Raw genomic sequence first — 22,702 nt, 5'->3', positions numbered from 1 at the left:
TATATAGTTGTAATTTTCTTCAGGATAAAGTCATAGCTTTGTGTATTGCTAAGTTACTTTTTTTCTAATATTTCTTTATTCATTACATTGTGTAATCAGGTTTTTATCTGCTGGTGTATATTATATTTAAAAATTCTGCAGCAGTCTTACCATGTATCTCCTAAGCCATTTGTTGCTAAAAAATTATTGTGGTGGCAGTTTGTTTGCTTTTCTGTCTTCTATATGTGATAATGAGTTTGCAGGAATTTTTGAGATTATGGAGGAAGAGTTATGTAGGTTTTGAAGTGAGAAGACCAACATGATTTAATTGGCGCTCCACAATGTGAATGCAGTGTTATTGGCTTGCTTTGTAGCAGGCAAGTACCTCTTCAGTCAAGGAAAATCTAGGCAAAGTATTCAAGTCAGTGCAGGTACTACTTGTCAGACTCTGCAGCTTGCTCTGCATCCTGCAAAGTGCAGTGAAGGAAAAATGGGAACTGAGAACAAGCAAGTAAGAAATTTCAGGCAGAATTACCCCAGAAGGTTATACTGGGAATGGCAAGAGCAGAATGTTCTTTGAATATAAAGAGTACGGTTGGAAGGAGAAAAAGCAAAGGAGACAGAGATGAAGACCCCTGGGAGGTTAAAATGTACTAAATGAAGAACTGAAAAAAATGTTGTAAAAAGGAAATAGTCTGGCTAAAGTTAGAGCAAAAACAGATCACCCTGTCCACTTCATAGTGGAAATAATAACTTTTTAGAAATTACTGCTTTTTTTTTCTCTTGTTTTATTAATAAAATGACCTATGAAATGGAAAGCTGTCAAATTGTAAAAGAGATGTAAGAACACCATCTCTAAAATAAAGACTGAAAATACCACATACACAAGCAGAGGCATTAATCACATAAAGGTAGAAGTATTTTAATATAGCATGAGCAAGAAGGTAAATGAAAATAACAGGAAGTGTCGCAGTAACTTCTGTATTTTTTTCCTACTAATTCTGTTTACTGCTAAATAAAGTTTTGTTTTCCATGTTCCTGCTGATTTCCAGAATAATATAAATCCTATTAAAATATGGAAAGTATAGCTGTGTAACATTCTCTGTATACTGAATCAAAATATTTCCAGGTGTTGCCTGTCTTGTTTTATTGTAAGATCCAAAAAGGATTTAATTTGCTCTGCTTTTTAATTATTTAAACTCATCAGTGTCAGGCAAGTCCTAAATTTTCTATTGTAATTGTACTTTCTAGCATTCAGGTTTGCAGTTTTATGGCTTCAAGCTTTTGCACTTCCTTCCAGAACATAAAAGCAATCTTGTCAGGTCTCTGATGATCAGCTTAGTTACACAATGATGGCACTACTTGAGGCCAGCAAGTGTGTCCTGTTTTCTTCACTGTAATTTTGATTACTCTTCCCCCAAGAAATATGTATAATGTTTATTCTTTGTATGCTTTGTACTTTAATACATGAAAATCGCTTGCAGAAGTGTCATTTGCTTCCATTCCATTACATCATATTGTGAGAGCAGCACTTCATCTCAGTGAAACATCTGACAAATCCATGTTCTGAAGCAGCAGTGAGTGAAGACCTCAAAGACACAAGAGTTAAAGCTGCTTCAGGATGGGCTGTCTACAGGCATCTATGTGCTGATAGGATAATACAGGCTGTATGTTTGGAAAAACTAGACTTCCTTCACAGGTTGATAATAGACAGTGGGATTTTCTATACGGTATAAGTAAGTGAAAAAAGATTAACAGAAAAGCAGTAGTAAGTCTCTAGATTGTTTTCAAATTCTTAGTCTTTATGAAATGCAAGGTATTGTGAATTTCCAGCTTAAAAATTATTTCCTCAGAGACCTATCTACACTAATAACTTCTTTAAAATGTACTACTTTTTGGTTATGACTAAATTGGTTTGGTTTTTTGCTTAGCAGTATTACTGCATATATTTTTGTACTTCTAACTCTGAAATACCAATTAGAAAAGAAATGAATTTGGACTCCTGTGTGTTATCATGGTGTCACTGAAAAAAACAGACCTTAAACATCTGCACATTCCTTTTTTGTTGTTGTTTTTCAGTTCTGCAAATGTAGAGAGTTTAGATGCTATTCATGATACGACAATGAAAACAAAAATTATTTATCACACCTGAGAAGCAAACCATTAAAAATGAGGAATTTCACAGTATGCTGTGGAGCTTTATAAATAATACAAGTGACTTCTTCAAACATTTAATACAAATAATACTTATATTAATAAATCATGTCTATATAGTTTGTGTGTTGAGACTTTTCAATGAAAACTTTTATGAAATGCATTTTTCTTTTAATTTTCTGAAGAATTTTATTTTTCATTAAATTAATATACAATACAAATGTAAAAGACTTGCATTTAGTTACAACTGTTAATCTTTCTCTTTCGTTTTGCAGTTGTTGTACAATGCAGTGTACTAACTGCAGGGATTTCTCTGTCTACTATAAAATAGTTACTTTTTTAAAAAATGTCTCTGTGCTGGAGGAAAGAATCAGCTGTGTCTTTTCAACATTTTAAGCGAGTATTTAGTTAGAGAAATTGCATTTTAATGTCAATAATAGTCATCTTGCTGAAACCCTGTATGCTTCCCCGAAAATTTAAACTATATGGTTGGATTCTGTCAGTTTTCAATATTTCAAATTTTAGTTTTATTCCATGGTCCCTCTCCTGCTTTCTTGTATCAAGGATCTAATCTTTCAGTTTCTTTATTTTTGTCTATTTTAAACATATTGTTCTTGAATTTTTTTTCTTGTAGAATACTATTTAAGGACAAAGACAGAAATTGGGAAGAAATTGAAAACAAGTTGCGAGCTGAAAGTGAAGTTCCTATTGTGAAAACATCGAGCATGGTATGAATTCCATTGGTTTGAATGAGCTTCTGCTCTAATTTCTAAATAGTCAGTAGAGGAATGTGTTATTTCAATGATATAAAGGCAAAAATCTTTAGAAGGTTTTATTTAGATGTTCAGTATAAACCTAATCTTCTTTAGTAATTGCTGAGACTTACTGTCTTATAAAGAAACAATCTTAAGTAATTGTTCAGGGAAAATACTCGGATCAAGAAAATAATAAAGGGAGTTCAGACTATATACCTACTTAAAACAAAATGTAGCAACCACTAGTTTGAATACTGGATTCCTTTTGAATTAACTTGTTTTACAATGTCAAGATTACTTTACCTACTGATTATTAATACTTAATATACAATACTTAGTACTATTAATACTGATTATTAATATTTAGAGAAATAGTTGTGTTTTGCTATATGTGAATGGAAATAATCTGGAGACACATTGCAATAAAAGCACTCCTCAATGAAAAATAATCATGTTGATTTTGTGTGGAAGTGATAACTACAGCTCTAGTTGACTCATGTAGTCATCTGCCCCTACCTAATGAGGGCCATTTCATGACCCAGCTGCGTGGCAGCATGAGGGAATGGAGCATACATGTTGTTTCCTCGTAGTCTTCTCCTCTGCTTCTAAACACAGAGTGCAGAGTTTGAAAAACATCTCTGCATGTGCGAGCAGGTGGAGAGCCTGGGTACATTAACCCATCTTGAGTGCCAAGCTGTTAAGAATGTCAACTTAGAAAGGCAGTTTTCTTTTCCGAGGGAAAGGTGCGAGAGGAAGCTCCTTCTCTCGTACTTTGTACTGAACTGCTCAGAAGCAGCGAACACGCTTCCTCTGGCATTGACCTGGCTGGCACTTCTCTGTTACCTCATCACTAGTTATTAAACTCATCCAGATTGATTTTTCCTGGAAGTATTAAAAACCTGGCCTGTAATTTCTACATGATAGTATATTTCTTAAGCGCAATCATTAATAACTCAGTGTTATAATTTATTAGATACACTGACAGTTTTTGCTGGTTTTTTTAGAGTTCAATTAAGCAAATTACTCACAGAAGTTTCAGATTTTAAAAATATGATAATATAAGGAGTTTCTCTTACCCTGTCCATTTCTACAATAAGATTGAAGTTTAGTATTTTATGTTCTAAATGCCATGAATATGGGGGTTTTAGGCATTCATTTGAAAAAAAGAAAATTATTAGTTCTATATTTATTCGTAAGTTCAACATTTTACAAATTTTTTTTTACAATGTATTAAATCATCTCACACAGTTTGAAAGTGTATGGTTGTGGTTTGGTTTTTTGGTTTGTTTTTTTCCTTTATGCACTGATTTTTAAGTCTCTGCTCGGTTTTCAGAGCAATATATTATTCAAATGTAGTGCTTATTTTTACCACAGAATATTATTAAAAGTTAACAGAGGACAATTGTAACTGAGTTTTTTTTTTGTCCTTGGGACATTTATGTCCAGCTCAGATGTGGCATCAGCTTAAAGATATTGACTTCGTTAAATCCAAGGTAATCAATCTCTTTGCCACCCACAAAAGTCATATTACTTAGTACAGAATAGGTTTCCATGATGGGTTAAATGGGTTTCTGAAATCAGTGCCTTTGAAAATTCTCAACTTTTGAAGACCACTGATAGTTCTCCTCAGCAGCTGGATTAGCAGTATTCTTCAGTGTAGGATCCCTCAGTTGTAGGATTTACATATTTATAGTTTAAGATGTGGTACATTTAAGGATTGTTGTGTTTCTCAGTGTGTTGCTGTGCTATGTCTGTGTTAGCAAGTAGTGCAGCACAGAGGAGAAAAATCTGTAAGGTGAACAAGTGCTGAGGACCCAACACTGATGTGCTGTGCAGAGTCTTGAGGGCACAGGGCCCAATGATTGCGACAAAATCCCAGTGCAGTCATCTTACAGTTCTGACTCGCATCTGAACAGGGTTGTACATCACCCTATTCCATTAATACTGGGTTTATACTGTAACTTTTCCTTAAAGGTTTGCTGTCACTTTGCCCATTTCTACAGAACCATGGTGTCTGTAAGTCTCTACTTGAGAAGTAGCAGCACAGGCAGATGAGCAAGGAACAGAGTGCAGTTTTCTTGATCTGAGCAATCAGCCAGCGCAGAGGAGCTCTTGATTTCTGAGTGGGCCATGGCTGTCCAGCCTCAAGCACTGCCACCTGGGACTCATGGTGGATATGGCTGGACCACCACCAGCAAGGGTGTTCTTGATACCAGGAGGGGCAACCCAGATAACATACTGAAAGGTTGGGGAGGGAAATTGTTTACTACCGGTAGGTAGTTTGGGTCTCTTTTTCCCTAATGAAATGCTTTTGGTTCTTTCCTAGGAAATATCATCAATCTTGCAAGAACTGAAACGAGTTGAGAAACAGCTGCAAGGTACCAATCTTGTTTCACTTTTCTCTTTTGTTCTTGCTTGTTTGAAAACGTTTTTAATGTATGTCTATATACATGTATTATAATGAAACAAAGTCATCACATTTTATTAAAGTATCTTTACAGTATCACTTATATACATTAATGTAATGTGTATTTGCTGGCACATGTGGTACAGAAGCATCACTGAATTATTTTAAAACATGAGGGTGATGATATCCTGATGATATTTGTTGTAAATTTCCTATATTGGTTATTTTTAGTATTCAGATTTAATTCTACAGTAAAATACGTTTTAAAAATAATGTTTCAGAAGGAATCATTAACCATTTTTGTAGACAAAATAGTATAAGTTTCATGCTCAGCTATAATTAAAAAAACATTAAATTATTTCAAATTCTATTGTGTCCAGAGAATGTAACAAAGAAATAAGGCCCAGAGAAAGAGGCCAAGTCATTTCCTTGTGTATGCAGTGCTGTTCGAATACGTGTTAGTATAGTTTTGGAAGTTAGATGTTCTGTTAAAAGTGACAACGTGTTAACAGTACAGTAAAATGGAATTGTACCTAGGTGCTTCTGTTTGTCCTCACTGTATGGAGGGAGGGGGACAATAAGTCCATCGTTATACATTGAAAAGGATAAATGATTGTTCTTTTATACAAATTTCATTCAGTCATGGAATCAGCTTTGGAGGAGTAAGGTTGAACAAAACATAATATAATGGTAATATTAGAGAAAAAGACCTTTAAAAATTACTAAAAAAATCCCATCTTTCAGTCCCTACAAGCTAATCATAGAAGTTTTGTCATCTTTCTTTCCTGTATGCACATCAGACAGTGTTTAGTTTGTGCAGTTTCATTTCATCTGAAGTTTTGATACATGTAAATGCTTTTAAATATATGTATCAGCTACATATATGTTGGATACACCACTCCTTTGTAGTGAGTAGCACGCATAAAAACTCATGTCTGTCATCATAATAATAAAAGTGTTAGAAGAGGATTTTCATAATTTTTATGGTAACAGAAAATCTATTTTTTATAGTTTCTTCCCTAACTCTCTTGTGTTTTCTTGACTGTTTAGCAATTAATGCTATGATTGACCCTGATGGTACCCTGGATGCTCTGAGCAACTTGGGATTCGCCAGCCCCATCTTACCAGCTCAGTCGAAGCTGAAGTCCAGTCCCGTTTCGCAAAGTACCCGCCCCCAAGTGCAGCCAAACTGCCAGCCTGAAGCTCGAGCTCTTCGACCCGCCGCCGGCCCTGTTGCAGCTGAGTTTGAGAATGCTGAATCTGAGTCAGATTTCAGCATACATTTCAATAGGTTTAACCCAGATGGAGAAGAGGAAGATGCCACTCTGCGAGAGTGACATCTCAGTGTTAATACAAATACCTTTCATGTGGAATGTTTAGGAAAAATGAAAAAAATATAATATTGGTTTTATAATTTAAAAAAAAAGAAAGAAGAAAAAGGCTTGGTCAAACAGCAGTTGTTTTATTAAACCAGTTTTCTTTAACTGTGATGCTTTGACTGTCACACAAATCCTTGTCAAATCATAAAGATACACATAGATACCAGTGTAGGAAAGCAAATTGTGGCAGGTTTGCCCTTTGTGATTGTGTGCTTTGCAAAAAAATTGTTATATCAGCAGTTTTCCTGTAATAGATTTATTTCTTTTCAAAAGCCATTGCAAGCAGTCTAACATTTAATGTTACTGAAACCCCAGATTTCTTTGCCAAGCTGCTCTAATGAATGGACTTCCTCCTCTAAAGTTACATTTGATTCTGAATTAGATGATTTATGCAGGAAACATTATCTTTGACTACAATGACACATTACTGCAAAAGTTAAGACAGATTTCAGAAAGCATTCATTCTTGTATACAGAAAATCTCACACAGTTCTGTGATTTCTATAACCTTGTTGCTGCATAAATTGTCTTGGGGATTATGAAGTTCACATATTATGTTTGCACTAAGATTTGCTGGGAGCGATAGGTGAACATATCAATATCATCAAACAGCAAGCAGTGTTTGAGTGTACATAGAAAACTGGTAATACTGTACTTGTATTATCATTGCAGTGTTTTAATCCACTTTCTGAAAGGACTATTTGGCACTTTTTGATCTTCTTCAACTGTCTTTTTGATGTTAATGAAAGTAGAAGTATTTCATATCTCATTTCTGTCCAAATGTTTGTTGAAACTAGGAAACAACTTTAAGCATACAGCAACATGGGACATTTTCAAGCATATTAAGGCAAATGGGCTCTCACCAATTCAAATGCAACGGAAGCTTATGGAAGAAATTACTGTTCCTGGGAGTGATCATGAGGTGTAAAATTTTCTGTAGGGGAGTTGGAAATAGAGTTGTCGTAATTTGCTTGATCGATAGATGCACTCCCAAGCAAATTATTTTATTTGCTTATGTATATTTTCCTGTAGTCTTGCTAGTAAAGCTGTCTCTGTCTTACATATTTAAAAGGATTCTGGAAGACAACTGCTAACATAGACATTTTGCGTATACCACTGAAAAGCAGGTCTGTTTAAAGTTTCCTATATAAGCCTATTTTCCTTATAAGTTGTCCCAGTAACTTAACATTTGGAAATAATAATAAGAAAAAAAATAAATTACTTTGTATTTCCAGAACACTGTAATTTGGAGGAATGTTGTTTCTGTTAAATGTAACTAATAGACTGGAATTTTCGTATGTTTGCATCAGTCTCTATATATTAAGGTTAAAGATACAGTTTTGCAGCTTTTATGAAATGGTCTTTAATATTTCAGCAATAATCCTATATGACATTTGTTTAAAAAAACCTACTTTCTGTACACTTTTAAATTGTACAGGCTTTCAGAAGTCAGTCGAAGTTGGACCAGTTAATAAAAATGCAAAAACTTTTTTTGTAGAGATGTAAAAACAAAACCACTAATCTGTTGTATAATGGATTTCATATTTTCTTTAAAAAAATTAAAAGCAAACAGCCTTCATGTATGACTCAATCTGCTCTACTCAGCTAACTGTGGCAGCCTGAACTACATGAGTTTACAGAGGCTATGTGAAAAGTTTTAGGAGGTGGAGAAGGGCAAAAACAAATCGAAACTAGAGCGAGGTGTTGAAAACTGAGTGTACCAAACCGTCACCATAGTTCCTTCTTTCGTTTAATGCTTGGGAACATAATTTTTCCGCAGACTCGAGTGGAAAGTAGAAAATGGCAAGGAAGGATTAAAGGTGCAGGCTCTTCATGCAAGATTCTGTTTGTGTTCTTTCAGGCCTTCATACCTTTACGTTCTGTAATAAGCATTTTGCATTACTATGTTCTTATTTTGTATGAACATGTTCTCCTTATTTATTTTTGTTACATTTATTATGTATGTTATTTTGTTATATGCATTTACAACTCCATTTTTAAATAAAGTGTTTCTGGAACTTTACGAATGTTGTGAATATGTAATGGAGAGCTGGGAAGTTCAGTCTTCCTGCAGTCTGACTTTTACTGATATAGGAAATGACATTTTTTTCATAAACATCTTTTCTTTGGAAAAGGTTGCATTATTGCCACTGCTGCACCTTTTATTCTGTGCTGGAGGTATTGGCTCACTTTCCTGTATTGAGGTTCATATCCACACTTGAACTGATTTTTTTGTGCAAAGCTAGAGGCAAAAATAATCCAGTGTGTCAGTCACCAAACGGTGACTGTGTTTCCCTTTGTAGAATGGAAGGGAGTTAACGCACCTGCCAGTTGCAACAGTAGATGATTTCAGACTGCTTTCCTTCTGACCCATTTATTGGCAAACTTTATTGAACATTCTGACTTGTGGCATAGTGTAGCATTTTGTTGTTTCTTCCCATGTAATCTTTTCATCTATCCACCATACTTTGAGCTGAGGTTCTGAAGAGATGTTTTTCAGAAGTTCTTAGGGAATCCAGACAGTTAGCATCAGTCCCCTCCTCGCTTTTGACATCAGCAAGTGGGGCTGACATGCAGGGGCACAGAGAAGGTGAAGTTAGGCCTCTTCTGATCAGCGCTGTTGGCTCCTGCCGTAGCCACATGCACTGTTCTAATTATACACCCAACAAATACTTGTAATGACACGTCTCTTTGTAGCATACAGAAATAAAGCCAGGAGTGTAATTTGTGTGCCTGACCTGATAACAGCAAGATGATGTTTCACTGCAGCTTTATGTTGTACCAAAAGCAGCTGGTACTTCAGCCTCAGAAGAGAATGCTGCTTCACACAGAAAACTGAACTTCAGTTAATGCTTGTTGGAAGGCCTTTATAATGTTAACTGGAAAGATTTCCAGCATAGAGGAGATCTGCAATTGCTGCTTTAATGTGCAGCCACGAAAAGAAAGGGTACGCAGGAGTGCGTGAGGCATTCTGTGCACAGTAAAAGGAGGCCACTCACTACATGCCAAGGAGATTTTGTATCACCGAGTCTTTTGTATCTGAGGAGAACTGCAAGAAAAAAACTTACCTGCTCACCACACAACTGCTTAGCTGCTTCTTGACAGATGAACGGATTTTTAAAAGCATAAGAATGTCATTTTTGTCTTCAAATAGAGTGCATCTGTAAATGCTGACAGTTACAGTCCTGGTAATTCAGCCATGCTTACTGGATACTACATACATCCGACAATATCAGTCTTGGCAATATTGCTAAAGAACAGCACTTCCAACTGCACTAGCTCAGTAATCTTGTAAAACCAATTTTTGGTTTTGACTTGGTAAGCCTTGCCCCCTGCTGTTTCTTTAAGTGACAGCCAACAGAGAAGTAGTTGGGGAGCAAGGTGTTTCCTTTTCAGATTCTTTTCTCACTATTCGTATATTTCTGGAGGATAAGATGTAGTTAGCAAACAAGTAGGATTATGCAGCCCTGGAAATACTTTAAAGCAGGATAAGATAACTGGAAGCCTGCTGACAAAGATCTTGATCTTTGCTTGTTCCAACAAGACTGGAGTTAAAAGTGAGAAAATAAACCCTGTGCTCACTTTGTCTTGCTAACAACTTCACAAGCAGTTACTATCTTGTGACATGTTAACGTTGTTACCTCACATCTGAGGAGAGGTATTAAAATGATAGTATTACAAAATGCCCTTTTTGGGAAGGCTGGATTATTATAAAATGGAAACACAGGGCAACATTTTCAAAAGTTATACTTGCAAAAAATTAATCAACCACTAGGGCCTTAAGGGTGAAGTAGGGGAATAGAGATTTGTTCACGTCAGGGATAAACCGTACATTTTCACATACCAATTAATGTGTGTCCTTGCTAAGTTCTGGTGCTCTAGTCCATAAATTCCTTAAGGGTACCGTTTTTAGACTTGTTCTAAAAATTAATACACATGTTTATAATATACAAGTCTTTCTGCTCCTATGGAATAGCTTAAAGTGCTATCAGGACTCTAGAGGTCTTTATATTATATTAAAAAACAGCAGTTTAGCAGCAGCGTGACTTTTAAGGAAATGGTGGCCTTTCTTAACAGAAAAAGCCATATTAATAATAGGGACTTTTTTTAAATGTGCAACATGAGATTTCTAAAAGTTCTTTATGTCTATCTGTTCGTGTACACATGGATTTGTATAAAGCTGGGCACAAAGAACAAGGTTTAGATATAAACTTGTAAAAAGCTAACAGGTGAGTTCACATTTCATTCACAGCATTGCCTCTGAGATAATGTTATTGATAAGTTAAGAAAAAATAATTGAGGAAATAATACAGATGTGGATGTGAATTATGGTTCAGGTTAGCAGTGACTGATTCTGTTCAGAGATGAGAGAGATGACTGCAGGTAATTCAGGAGATTTTAAAATTATTAAGAAATTAAATACCTTAATAAAGTTATTGTGCAGTTAGTTTGAGGCAATTTTAGTGCGAAGGAGATCTGGGAGATGCAGATGGCCCATACATACAAATTTGGCCACAAGAATGGTGCTTTCAGAGGGGGTCAGAAGCTGTGCAGGGATACACACGTTATAGTCCAAGATGTGCCTCAGGTGCAGTGGGGACTGCAGCCTCCCTGCTCCTCAGCAGAGGAGGGCAGCCGGAAATACTTACAAGATACTATAGGTGTTAGTAATCACATCATTTTTCACTTTGCAGAAAAATTTCTCAAATAAGCTGGCTCTATCCATACAGTAGAATAAAAAAAACCCAAACAAATGTATACCCTCCAGTGCAGTTTATTTTATACTGTTTTCCTAAAATCATTTTTTGCACCTCACAGATGAATTGTGTTTAACTGACTAAAAACAAAATTGTATAATATTGTGATCTTATTACCTCCACACTTGGCAACTCAAATGCTATCAAAAGTTTGCCTCACAGCCCTGTTCGTTCATCTTTCTTTCCAAACATGCGAGGATGTGTGCAAGCCAAGCTAAGCTATGGTTGCTGCTGTCAGTATGATGGTCATTTAGAAAAGTCTAGGGTTGTTTTTTTTTTTTACCACAATTTATGAAATGTTCTTAACACCTTATAAGTTGCTTTCTCCCCATTGCAAGTCTGAGGTTAAAATGTTACTTTAGTGATTTCTTGGGTTGATTTCCTGAATGTATAAACTCCTCAAAGACAGCTCCTCTCCAACACCTTTGCAAATTTGAAAATGCTGATTTTTATTGAAAATCACAGCCATGGCTTCACTGAAGTTATTATTCCGAGAGCAGCAGAAGTTCAAATACGAATCCGAAGCCACAGCTTAGTGCCTTATCTCAGCACAGACGTCAGCACCAGGCACACTGAACTTAGGAGAGGTGCGGTGGTTTTGATCTACATGAGCAGGGGTTTTGCTCCTTTGTGTGAGCAGTATTTGCCACTTGGACTTTTAGAGAATGTGCTATTGGGCTTCCAGGCTGTTTGAGTATCTAAATTTCTAACTCTGGCCGATTTTAGTATTTTTCAAAGTGGAATTAACATAGAAAGCCATTGTTTCCTTTTTAATGATGAAGTGATTTTTATTTGGAAAATACATGGATTTTATGCAATTGAAAGAAAAGTGTTTAATAAAATTATTTGTTTGTCCCCTAATGCACCAGCACTGAATTACAAGGTAAGCAGAGCTGGTCTCCATGAAATCAATGGAAAGGTTCATGTAAGTGAATTTACATACTTGCTTAACTAGATGCAAAACCAGGTCACTACGTTTTGGGTTTTGCTTATACGCAGTTTTGTCAAATTCAGAAAAGCTGGCCCCCAGGACGGGCATTTTTTAAAGCATTTTAAAATTAGTCGATTGTAAGCTTTAACCTGACGTTGCAAAAGCAAAGATTTTTAAATTAGTAGGAAGAAATTCATCCTGGCTGACATCAATGGTTTCTTTTAATTGATACTTAAGTCCCTCCAGACTAGGAAACATGCTGGAAGTTGTCTTACTGCTTCAAAGGCAGTAGGACAAGAAATGGAAAGCACAGGATAACAGAAAAAAAAAAGAAATCTATAAAGCAATAGGTATGATTAAAAAGCATAGCTGAAGGAAATTTCTAATTAAGAATTTTCTCCAGAGAGGCACAGTGCAAAGCCTGAAGCTAAATGAGCTTTGGAGAATTGCTGCAGATCAATGAACCTGTCTTGCCGCTTTCTGGAGCCTCCCAGACAGCAGCGCTGCAGACTGGCCCAGATAATTTTACAAACGTCAATATTGCTTGTAGGCTTGCACTGCAGTGCTGAAGCCAAAGAAACGCTTACAAGATTTTACCCTCCAGTGGTGCTTTTCTTTCTGAAATCTTTCAGCGCTTCACAAACATTTATTCTCTTAGGAAATTTCTGTAAGGAAATAGCTTCAGCCCCGTCTTACTGACAGGAAAACACACTGAGAACATTCTTATTGTATTTGCTGCCTAGAAAATGCTGAGGCAGGGCTTTGCCACGACTGAAAACTCAGTAAGTGACAACATACAGCCCAATGGTAGCAATAATGCACCATTTGATTTGACAGTGCCCATTTTTTAATATCAAAGTTATCCCTGACTCCCGAGTGGCTGTGACAGAGCCAGTGACCTGTGTCTTTTCAGCCAGATCCATTTTGCTCACTTCTCCCTCCCTTTCCCCGTCTGGGTTTCTGACAGTGCTCCTTGCCGACGTATCTGAGGCTGCTGAGCTGCGAGTGCCTCTCCCACCGTGCTGCGTTAGCTGTCTGGGCTTGGCAGCCTCCCCACCATTTGGCTGGAACACGAGGCTTAAACTGGCACTATGGGTTAGTTCCATTTTTCCATTAAATATGGAGTTACCACACACACAATCCTCAGTGCTGTGCATATCTCAACATTTTCACAGCTCTCTTGAAAATTTCTCTTTCAGATTAATCCCTACTTCTGTCCGTCAGACAATACTGAATGCAGTGATGTGTATCAGATTTATTTGAATTAATATGCTCTGCCTGTGCTTGAAATGCTCTAATTCTTCATGCAAATTATCTTGGTTTCTGTGCATATATTTAAAATGTTCTCTTTTTTCTTTCTTTTTTTTTTTTTTTTTTTTTTTTTAATTTTTAATCTTAAGATTTAATGGACTAACAGAGATCACATCAATAGAAGTTTTCAGCCACTGATAACTTGGGGCTTTAGATTGGCTGCCAGTTTTGCAGCACTGCAGAGGCACTGATGGAGCCATTTATTTTAATTCTCCAAGGGCTTTGGGTTCTTTGATAACAGCTGGTTTTACAAGACACCAGTCCAATCAGTGATACGTGGGAAAGGTTTATCTTGCAGTGGCAAAAGGATGCTGGGACAGGAATTATCAGGGCTCATTTGGAAAGATTTAAACTAGACTTGAAGGGGGATGGGGTTGTGGCTGGGCTTGCATCAGTGGGGCAGCACTCTAGAGTTGATGAAGGCTGGGAGGCCTCCCATACCCCTAGGGTGAAATCGGTGTGCTCAGCTCGCTCCCTGAAATGCCTGTACACCAATGCGCGCAGCATGGGGAACAAGTGGGAGGAGAGTTGGGTGGGCAAAAATTTAATGAAATATAACAAGGGCAAGTGTAGAGTCTTACATCTGGGCAGGAACAACCTCAGGTTCCAGTATAAGTTGGGGAATGACCTATTAGAGAGCAGTGTAGGGGAAAGGGACCTGGGGGTCCTGGTGGACAGCAGGATGACCATGAGCCAGCACTGTGCCCTTGTGGCCAGGAAGGCCAATGGCAACCTGGGGTGTATTAGAAGGGGGGTGGTTAGCAGGTCGAGAGAGGTTCTCCTTCCCCTCTACTCTGCCCTGATGAGACCCCATCTAGAATATTGTGTCCAGTTCTGGGCCCCTCAGTTCAAGAAGCACAGGGAACTGCTGCAGAGGGTCCAGCGTAGGGCAACAAAGATGATTAAGAGAGTGGAACATCTCCCTTATGAAGAAAGGCTGAGGGAGCTGGGGCTCTTTAGTTTGGAGAAGAGAAGACTGAGGGGTCGCCTTATTAATGTTTATAAATATATAAAGGGTGAGTGTCACGAGGATGGAGCCAGGCTCTTCTCAGTGACAACCAATGATAGGACAAGGGGTAATGGGTACAAACTGGAACACAGGAGGTTCCACTTAAATTTGAGAAGAAACCTCTTCTCAGTGAGGGTGACAGAGCACTGGAACAGGCTGCCCAGGGAGGTTGTGGAGTCTCCTTCTCTGGAGACATTCAAAACCCACCTGGACACCTTCCTGTGTAACCTCATCTGGGTGTTCCTGCTCCGGCAGGGGGATTGGACTGGATGATCTTTTGAGGTTCCTTCCGATCCCTGACATTCTGTGATTCTGTGAATGTAAGGATACCATTTCTAAATGCATGCAGAAGCTCCGAGTGAGAAACATCTGCACAAGTGTATTTTGTTCAATTGTCCAAAAATTGTCAGCGATTTGAAAGGTGCTATTTTGTACCTCCACGGAGTTAGTCGCAAAGCAGTTTCCCTGCAGGACAGCACGCAGCTGTAGGCCTCACTGTTTGTGGAGAGATCTGAGAAATCCTCTGGTCTAGAGCCTCAGTTACTGATTGCGTGTTTATTGTTCAAATATGTTAAATGTCCACAGGATTATGACATCAAATAAATAACATTGGTACTTAGGGTATACACAGTTCAGAGAAGATCTAAAGCCATTCACATGCTTGTCAGCTTTTCAGGAAGAAAGAAAAGATATAGTGTTGTACCATGTGTAGCACATGGTTAGATCTGTAAGAAATACAAAACAAAACAAAACAAAGTGACAACTGAAGCCCCTAAAATTTTCTACTTAAGCTGATGATTTACCAAGAATTCCAGTGTTAATGTTGTTATCTTGAGAAAGGCCACATGGCCCATTACATCTGCCTGCCTTTGAAATATGATCCAAGTTTCCTAATTTCTGTGCCACTGCTACGACTGAATTATACAAAAGTAATGACAAACCAGAAAGGATTGTGGATCAAGCTTTCATTTTACTCAGGGGTCTGGAAGGACAGAGCTAAGTGGATAATCCCACATTCTGTATGAGTTGTTTTGGGGTCACTACCAGGGAAGAAACCAGAGGCAGGCAAGACAATGATCATTTTAAGACAGTCAGGATCTCCGTGGCCCCTCCTGGCTCTGTCAGAGCCTGTGCTCTGGCTCTCCTGTAAGGCAATTTCACTGAGGAATATGCTAGATTTGTCTCACTGATCTTCCCTCTGATAGAAACCAGTGCACTGAAGTCCGACAGGTGGATAATAAAGACAAAGCAGTGTTGCTGTTCATAGCCACAGAGCTTCTAAGGAAAGAAATTGTGACCTGGTATGCCTGCTGAACCAAGCTATTATGCAACAAATAATGCGTGATCTCACTAGAACCAAAGCTTTCCAAAGTGCATTACCATCGGGACTAGAAATTCCTCAAATAAATAAAATGAAGGGGGAGGAAAGAAAATTCCCAGGAAATATTTCTTTTAAAGGATTTAAGTCTCCCCGAAAGAATTGAGGAAAATAAAGCTTTGATTGGACCACCCCCTATCCAGTTTTTCAGGTAAGCCTGCAAACCCAGCTACAATTTCCCCAGCCTGGACTTCGGCAACTAATAGGTCATGCTGCAAAGAAATTAAAGTGTCAGGGATTTCTGTGGAAGTTGATTGCCTGGATGGAGAATCAGACTATCTGGGAGAAGCTCTCTTCTCACCCAGGAGGACTTGGATAAAAGAGAACGCTGCGTTTTTCTATCACATTAATTTTCTGTCTCGGGACCAGTGATGACTGCAGGAGTTATTAGTTGGCAGAGCAATTTCTGCAGATCAGCAGACCTTGGACATGGGGACAGCGGAGGCAGCCAGAGCAGATGTGGGCTGTGTCGCTTTTGGAAAGGAGACAACACCTCCAGCCCTTCCAGCAGACAGAAGAAGAGGGAAATGCCAGCAGGGTTCTGGAAAGCAAGGCTTCCTCTATGTCTAATTTACAGGGTAAAAAGAAGGTGCTGATCTTGTTCATTGACTTTTGAACACTCTTGAAAGTGGAAAGGGCCATTGCTACTCTGAGATAGCAGAACCAGTCAGATGTTGTTGCTAAATCTGGAGCATTAAAAAATAAAAGGCATTTGAGAAGTGAATAGAACCCATAGAATCAAGAAAAGCAGGAGGTTGACTCAAATGCAGGAGTTTTTCTCCAGCTGTATGAATAATGCTGGCAAATGGAGAAGTCAAGATGCTGTTACTTGGGGTCAATCAGGGAAAATGACTGGGAAGTCGAGATATTAAAAATCAGAGAGCTGGACACTGAACTTTGGGCAAGAAGTTGTATTAAATGAGCTGGTTGAATGCTAACAACCAGTCAGGATTTAATTATGGGAAGTAATTGGACAAAAATTAACAGAACTGTATGTTGAATATTCGCTGCATGGAACTTACCCTTCATATGTGGGCCAGACATTGTTTTTTTACCCCAAATTTAAAACCCTTCTGCATTTCAAAGTTTTTTTGTTTTGTTTTGTTTTTTTGTTTTGGTTTGGTTTTTTTGTTGTTGTTTAATGTTTTCATATCAGAACTGTAATTTGAATCATTCTGGCTAAACATACATTTACTAGCTTATCATTTCTATGTTTATTTCTGACCTATTTGGAACTTGGATAACTGGAATGTTTTTATCCCCTCTATGTCAGCACATGACCTACACACGCATAACAAAGATAATAACTTCAGCCATTACTTAATTTTGTAAGTACTTTTGGTGTTTTAGCTGCTGACAAGTATTCAGAAGAAAAATTAGTGATGTATGAATGGTTTCCAACTTTTACCACATGGAAAGACCCCTCTGCAATCTGTCGCCAATGCAGATGGGAGATTGATCAGTTGTTGCTCCAGCACTCTGAGGGATTAAAGCTCCCATTGTAGCTCTGTGGATCCTCCTCCAGCTGAGTTTCTGAAGACAAACAACAACATAAAGGAGGAGTCCTGAAGAGCCACTGTCACTGAAGCAGTGCAGTGTAAGCCTGTGGAACCACCTTAACAGTGACCTGTTTCTAGAAGCTCTTGCGTGATTGACAGTTGCTCATCACCTCCTCGTGGGTTTTGCTGCCCTTGGCCTGGCCAGCAAGATTTAACGCAGCAGAAGTAAACAGCCTCCTTTTTTTTTCTTTTTTTACACCAGAAAATGGGATTATAGGGATTTATTACTATTAAATTCTGGTGAGCAAGAGAGATTTTTGTATTATATGGTTTCTCTTCCCTTCCTGTCTGGGCTGCTTGTTCTGATTTTTTTTTTTTTTTCCTATTAGTAATAAAGGAAGTTCTGCTTGATGAAAAGATGATCCTAATGTGCTTTGCAGAGAATTCAAGTCAAAGTAAAGCTGATAATCTGGCTATCAAATCCCTAATATTAACATTACAATTGAGCAAATAAAAAGTTTTCTATGGCCAACACAAATCTGGATTAGACTGATTTCTCTGGTCCTTATCCATAATAGGATTATTCAAAAAATTACTGCTCATGCCCAGTTAACCATGACATTCGAGTTCTGAATATCCCTGCATTGAAAGGAATTTCACCATGTTGAGAGCTGTTTGAAAAACCACTTTACAGACCTTTCAGTACCCGCATAGTCTTTCCGTGCTCTGCATTATTTTTTTAAAAGCACTGTGACAACTTTGGATCACCTCGTTGCAAAGAAGTGAGCAAACACTGACTATACAACTCTATATGTAAAGGACACCGATGTGCTTGGTGGGTGGAGTGCAGCACCATGAACTATTTAAGATGTGGACACACACGGCTTCTCCATAGCGGAGTCCCTTTCAAGAGGCAGATATTCAGTAGCAGGGATTATCAAACAGCTGCTCGTGAGCGTTGAAGCACAATAGCTGCAGGGTGAATGCACAACAAAGTGCTGCAGCGCACCGTACGTCAGCAAATTTCCACTCTCTGTCATGCTGGAGTTAAAGGGGTTTGACCAGATTTTCACAAATAACTGAGTCTGTATCTTCTTCAACATATTCTGTTTTTACCTAGGCCTGCAATAATAATTCTTGTGTTTTGTAATGGAAGGAACTTATGACTAAAGGCAAAACCTGTTTTGAAAGATTCATGAGAACTTTCCTGGGCTGATTTTCCTTGTGTTGTTTTAAACCATGGCTTAGCATAAGACATATTAGTCTTTTTATTATTATTATTATTATTTCATTAAGAAGCAGCTTTCTGAAGAGCAGAACAGGATCACATATTTTCATTTGAGTTTTTAAAGAGCTCTTTGTAAAAGCAGAATCCAAGATAAATCAATTCTTGTCTGCAGGATAGAGATGGATGTAACTTAATTCTGCACTCCTCAAATTCTGAATGTGTCTGCCAGCTGTGTGGTGGTCCTGGAAGACTGTCGTGGAGTCAGAAAAGTGGCTCCTCTTGTCAAGAATCTTTAACATTCTGGAATTGTTTAACAAGCCAAGAATTCCTGTACTCTGCATAGTGAATCCTGTAAGTTCACTGCATCACAAATCTGAGTCAGATATTGACAGCTGGGAGTGCATTTGCCAGGCTGGTCTCTACACTTACACATGAAATTGAATGAATTAGTTATTTTTTTGCTCCTAGACTAAGTAAACAAATGACACAGACATCTCAAGAAGCTGAAGAACCCACTGGCCTTGATTTCATTCATATAGAAAAAGAACAGAAGCCACAAGGGAGACTGTCATAGTAAGGTGGGCAGTTTCTGGGACATGCCACCTTCTCCTGAAGAAGGTCGATAAAGGTTGTTTGAGCAAGGAGAGTGCCAAGCCCATTAGACACCCCCTCCTGGATCTGCTACCACTTGACATGACCAAAAAAATTCTAGACTTGTACTGTTTCATTACGAGCCTGAGATCAATCATGAGCATCCAGGGCTTTCCTGTCTTTGTCATCTGGTGTGTGAGGCAAATCTTCTTATGGAGTTGACCACGACAGTAACGGAAATGGCAGGCTATGATAGAAAAAATCATTTGACACCTTTCATCTGTTTGCAGGTTGTTTCTTTGTGATACATTTGCAGCAGCTCAGGCTCTGTTATTTTCTTGTAATTTGCCATCCTTATTTCACACTGCCTGTCTGGCTGCTGGCAGCCTCTCTAGTCAGTCACTTCTAAGACAACCCATAACAGGATAACTGCTTCACCCGTGAGCTCAAACCATTTCCTCGGTCACTGCATCCATTACACAGGTACAGTCAGAGACACCCCACCCCACCGACACCACACAAGAAGCAAAAACAATATTTCAGCTTGACACTTTGTGCCTTTACTTATTCCCTAATTTTCTGTGTTTTCCAGGGGAACATCACTAAGAATTAGTACATGTCACCTGTGCTGAGCAATATAATTAAGTGCTCATGTTGAGAAGCTAACCCTTTGCTGCAAAATGCCATTTGGTACTTATCTCGGTTTCAAGATTTGTCATGCTCTCAGCAACATGTATTATTATTTACATCAAAACATGAATTGATGACCTGTAACTGAACTTGCAAAAATTACGTATATGAAAAGTATAGGCTACCACATTTGACTGTTTCCAGAAGTGTGAGTTACCTGAGCAGTGGTAAACAATAGCTATTAGAAATGACCACACAGAGCTAATTTAAATTAGCTTGATATAGCTTTAATAAACTGCCATAAATAAGTGATTTGTGCTATGTAATATCAGCAGTGGAATGAACACATGAAGAGATTGTGCATTAAGTACTTAAATAGTGGCATTATTATAATTTCTACAGCTAGATGCTTACAAGGACTGAACAGCAACAACAGCTCTTCCTGATTTTGGGGCAGCTGTGGAGACTCAGCTCCTGGGAACAACCTGCTGGTGAGGACTGAAAAAAGCCTGGCTGGCTTGGGGAAAACAGCTGTGGCAAAGGCCCAGCGTGGCTGTGGCCAGGAGGGCGGCCGCCATCGCCAGCCGGGGAACGCAGCAGAACTGCGTTGTGCTGCAGGTTGCCGTGCTTTTGTGAGAGATGAAGCGGGGAGGAATTTGAACTAGAAGGTCTTGAAAAACATCCGCTGGGTACTTACTGTCCATGAAATGTAAAGGTAAAAGATGTAAAATAAGCAACATCTTCAACCTTGAGACTGAGGGAAGTACCAGCTTTTCCTGCTCTTTTTCTTGCTCTGTCTCCACCATTTTCTTTTTAGACCCAATTGAAGCTGAAGCGCTGGTATTTCTTTCACATTTCAGCACAACTTCAATCATTCTAGATACTCTGCAGCTTGTTCAGCAGGACTGTCTGGTCTTAATGATCTGAGAATGTACTTCAGGATATTATTTTATATGAGAAGATGAGAGTATTGGATCAGCCTCCTAGTCTGGCTTTCCTTCACCTAGAAGGGGCTCCTTTGTCAGAGAAATGAAACCTAGACAGTTATATCTAATTCCTATTTGGTACTAAATGTTATTATCTTGGTATCAGTGGCCTTTGATTCCTGCTGTTCACATCTGCACTTCAGAACAATGTGAAATAAGTTCACTATCTAATTTGGGGTGTTGTCATCTACACAGTGCTTTATTCTTTGTCTCATCTGTCTCATGACACTTTGCTGAACTTGGAGAAAATAATCTGATAAAGTGGTTTGTAAGAAAGCTATGGGGTTTTTTTGGTTATAACTCCTTAGATATTTTCCATCATACAACAGAAGGATTAAATCTGCCTTTGTAACATTTGCAGTTCCCATGCACGTTTGAGAAATGGCAGGCAGATAGGATAACGTGATAGTTGATCATTAGGGAAATAAGCTTGAGGCCATGAGAAACAGCCCTTAGGATTTCAGCATTAGTCATGGAGTACAGTTAATGATATCAAATTAAAGTTGAAACTACAACATGGCTTTTCTCAAATGGCATTAAACCCACCTCCTGGTTTGCAGTGCAATATGAAATAGCTCCTGCTAAATTTCAACTCTCTCGTCTCAACTGCCTAACCAAATATAGCAATTCAGACAGAGATAGTTAATGGTGAGGCTATGTAAATGGATGACGTGAAGAATAACTTTTGTCTGTGGCTGCAAATTTTGGCTGTGGTATTCCTTTGGGTATGCAAGGTAAACTGGCAAAAACATTCATTTACTTTGCTTTGTATTCAGTCCTACTTCCCATATACACTGTGAATTTCTGCCAGTTTCTTCAGATTTATGCAAATCGGAATCAATCTCTTGAGGAACGGGCAACCTCTCTCATCTTTCATCCTGTTTCTTTTTATGTTCTGTATAGCTATTTGCCTCATCTTTATGATATTTTTCATTAACAGGAGGAATTTGTAATGAAACACTTAAAACAATTAGATAACATTTTGCAAGCAACTTCTTGCAAGCAACTCCCTACATCTTTGCCAATGAACTTTGATGATAATTTGTGATGTGAGCTAGGATTGCAAACCACATATACGTATATATTTCTGGTGCTAAGGAAGGAACCCACACATCTGCTAGCTGTGAAAAGAAATTGGACATATCAAACTCATGTCACACGTGACTGGCATCCAGAGAAGAAATGAGTTTGCCACATTTCTGAGTTAGTGGTTTAAAGATTTAGACTTTAATTCTATAGACATTTGAAATAAGGCAGATGTGGTTAAGTGAAAACATGTGAAATCATGTCTAAAATAATTATTTCAGATATGATGTGAAATAATAATTTTAGATTTTTCAGATCCGAGAACCCTGCAGTTTTTGAATTTCCTTTCTCCATGTTTTTGTTTCCCTTTAACTCCTGCTCATCTCTGGAGACTATACCCAGACATAAAGCTGAAGTACAAAGTGATTAGAAAGATTTGTATTATATTGATTTACCTTCTAATACTTAAACCAGGGGTTTGCACTGGCCTATTTCAGCTGTTTACCCTTCAGTGACACTCACTCCATTACAAGGCATATCGGTAACGAGAACTGCTGAAAATCAGGTCGATTATTCTAGATTGAGTTCCTGCACTACACTCTATCAAATAAAAATGTTACCCCTGTCAGCCCATGTTCATACTGAGCTTTTTCTAAATATTTGTAAGGTTATCCTGGCTATTT

At 38.2% G+C, this 22,702-nt stretch overlaps 1 protein-coding gene across 3 annotated transcripts in view; it reads left to right on the top strand.

The window, feature by feature from the left end:
* CEP170 (centrosomal protein 170) overlaps window positions 1-7,000 on the top strand; it is a 73,396-nt gene extending 66,396 nt beyond the window's left edge. For all 3 annotated transcript variants that reach the window (XM_080341824.1, XM_080341823.1, XM_080341822.1), the window contains 3 exons: window positions 2,768-2,861; window positions 5,215-5,266; window positions 6,346-7,000. In XM_080341824.1, the coding sequence (XP_080197950.1) occupies window positions 2,768-2,861; window positions 5,215-5,266; window positions 6,346-6,632 (433 nt within the window). In that variant the 3' untranslated portion in view covers window positions 6,633-7,000. The remainder of the gene's footprint in view (window positions 1-2,767; window positions 2,862-5,214; window positions 5,267-6,345) is intronic.
* Window positions 7,001-22,702: the final 15,702 nt, after the last annotated feature.

Source organism: Nesoenas mayeri, assembly GCF_963082525.1.
Source record: "Nesoenas mayeri genome assembly, chromosome: 3".
NCBI lineage: Eukaryota > Metazoa > Chordata > Aves > Columbiformes > Columbidae > Nesoenas > Nesoenas mayeri.
The sequence above is the reverse complement of the archived record's forward strand: the minus strand, read 5'-3'. Positions and strand labels throughout refer to the sequence as shown.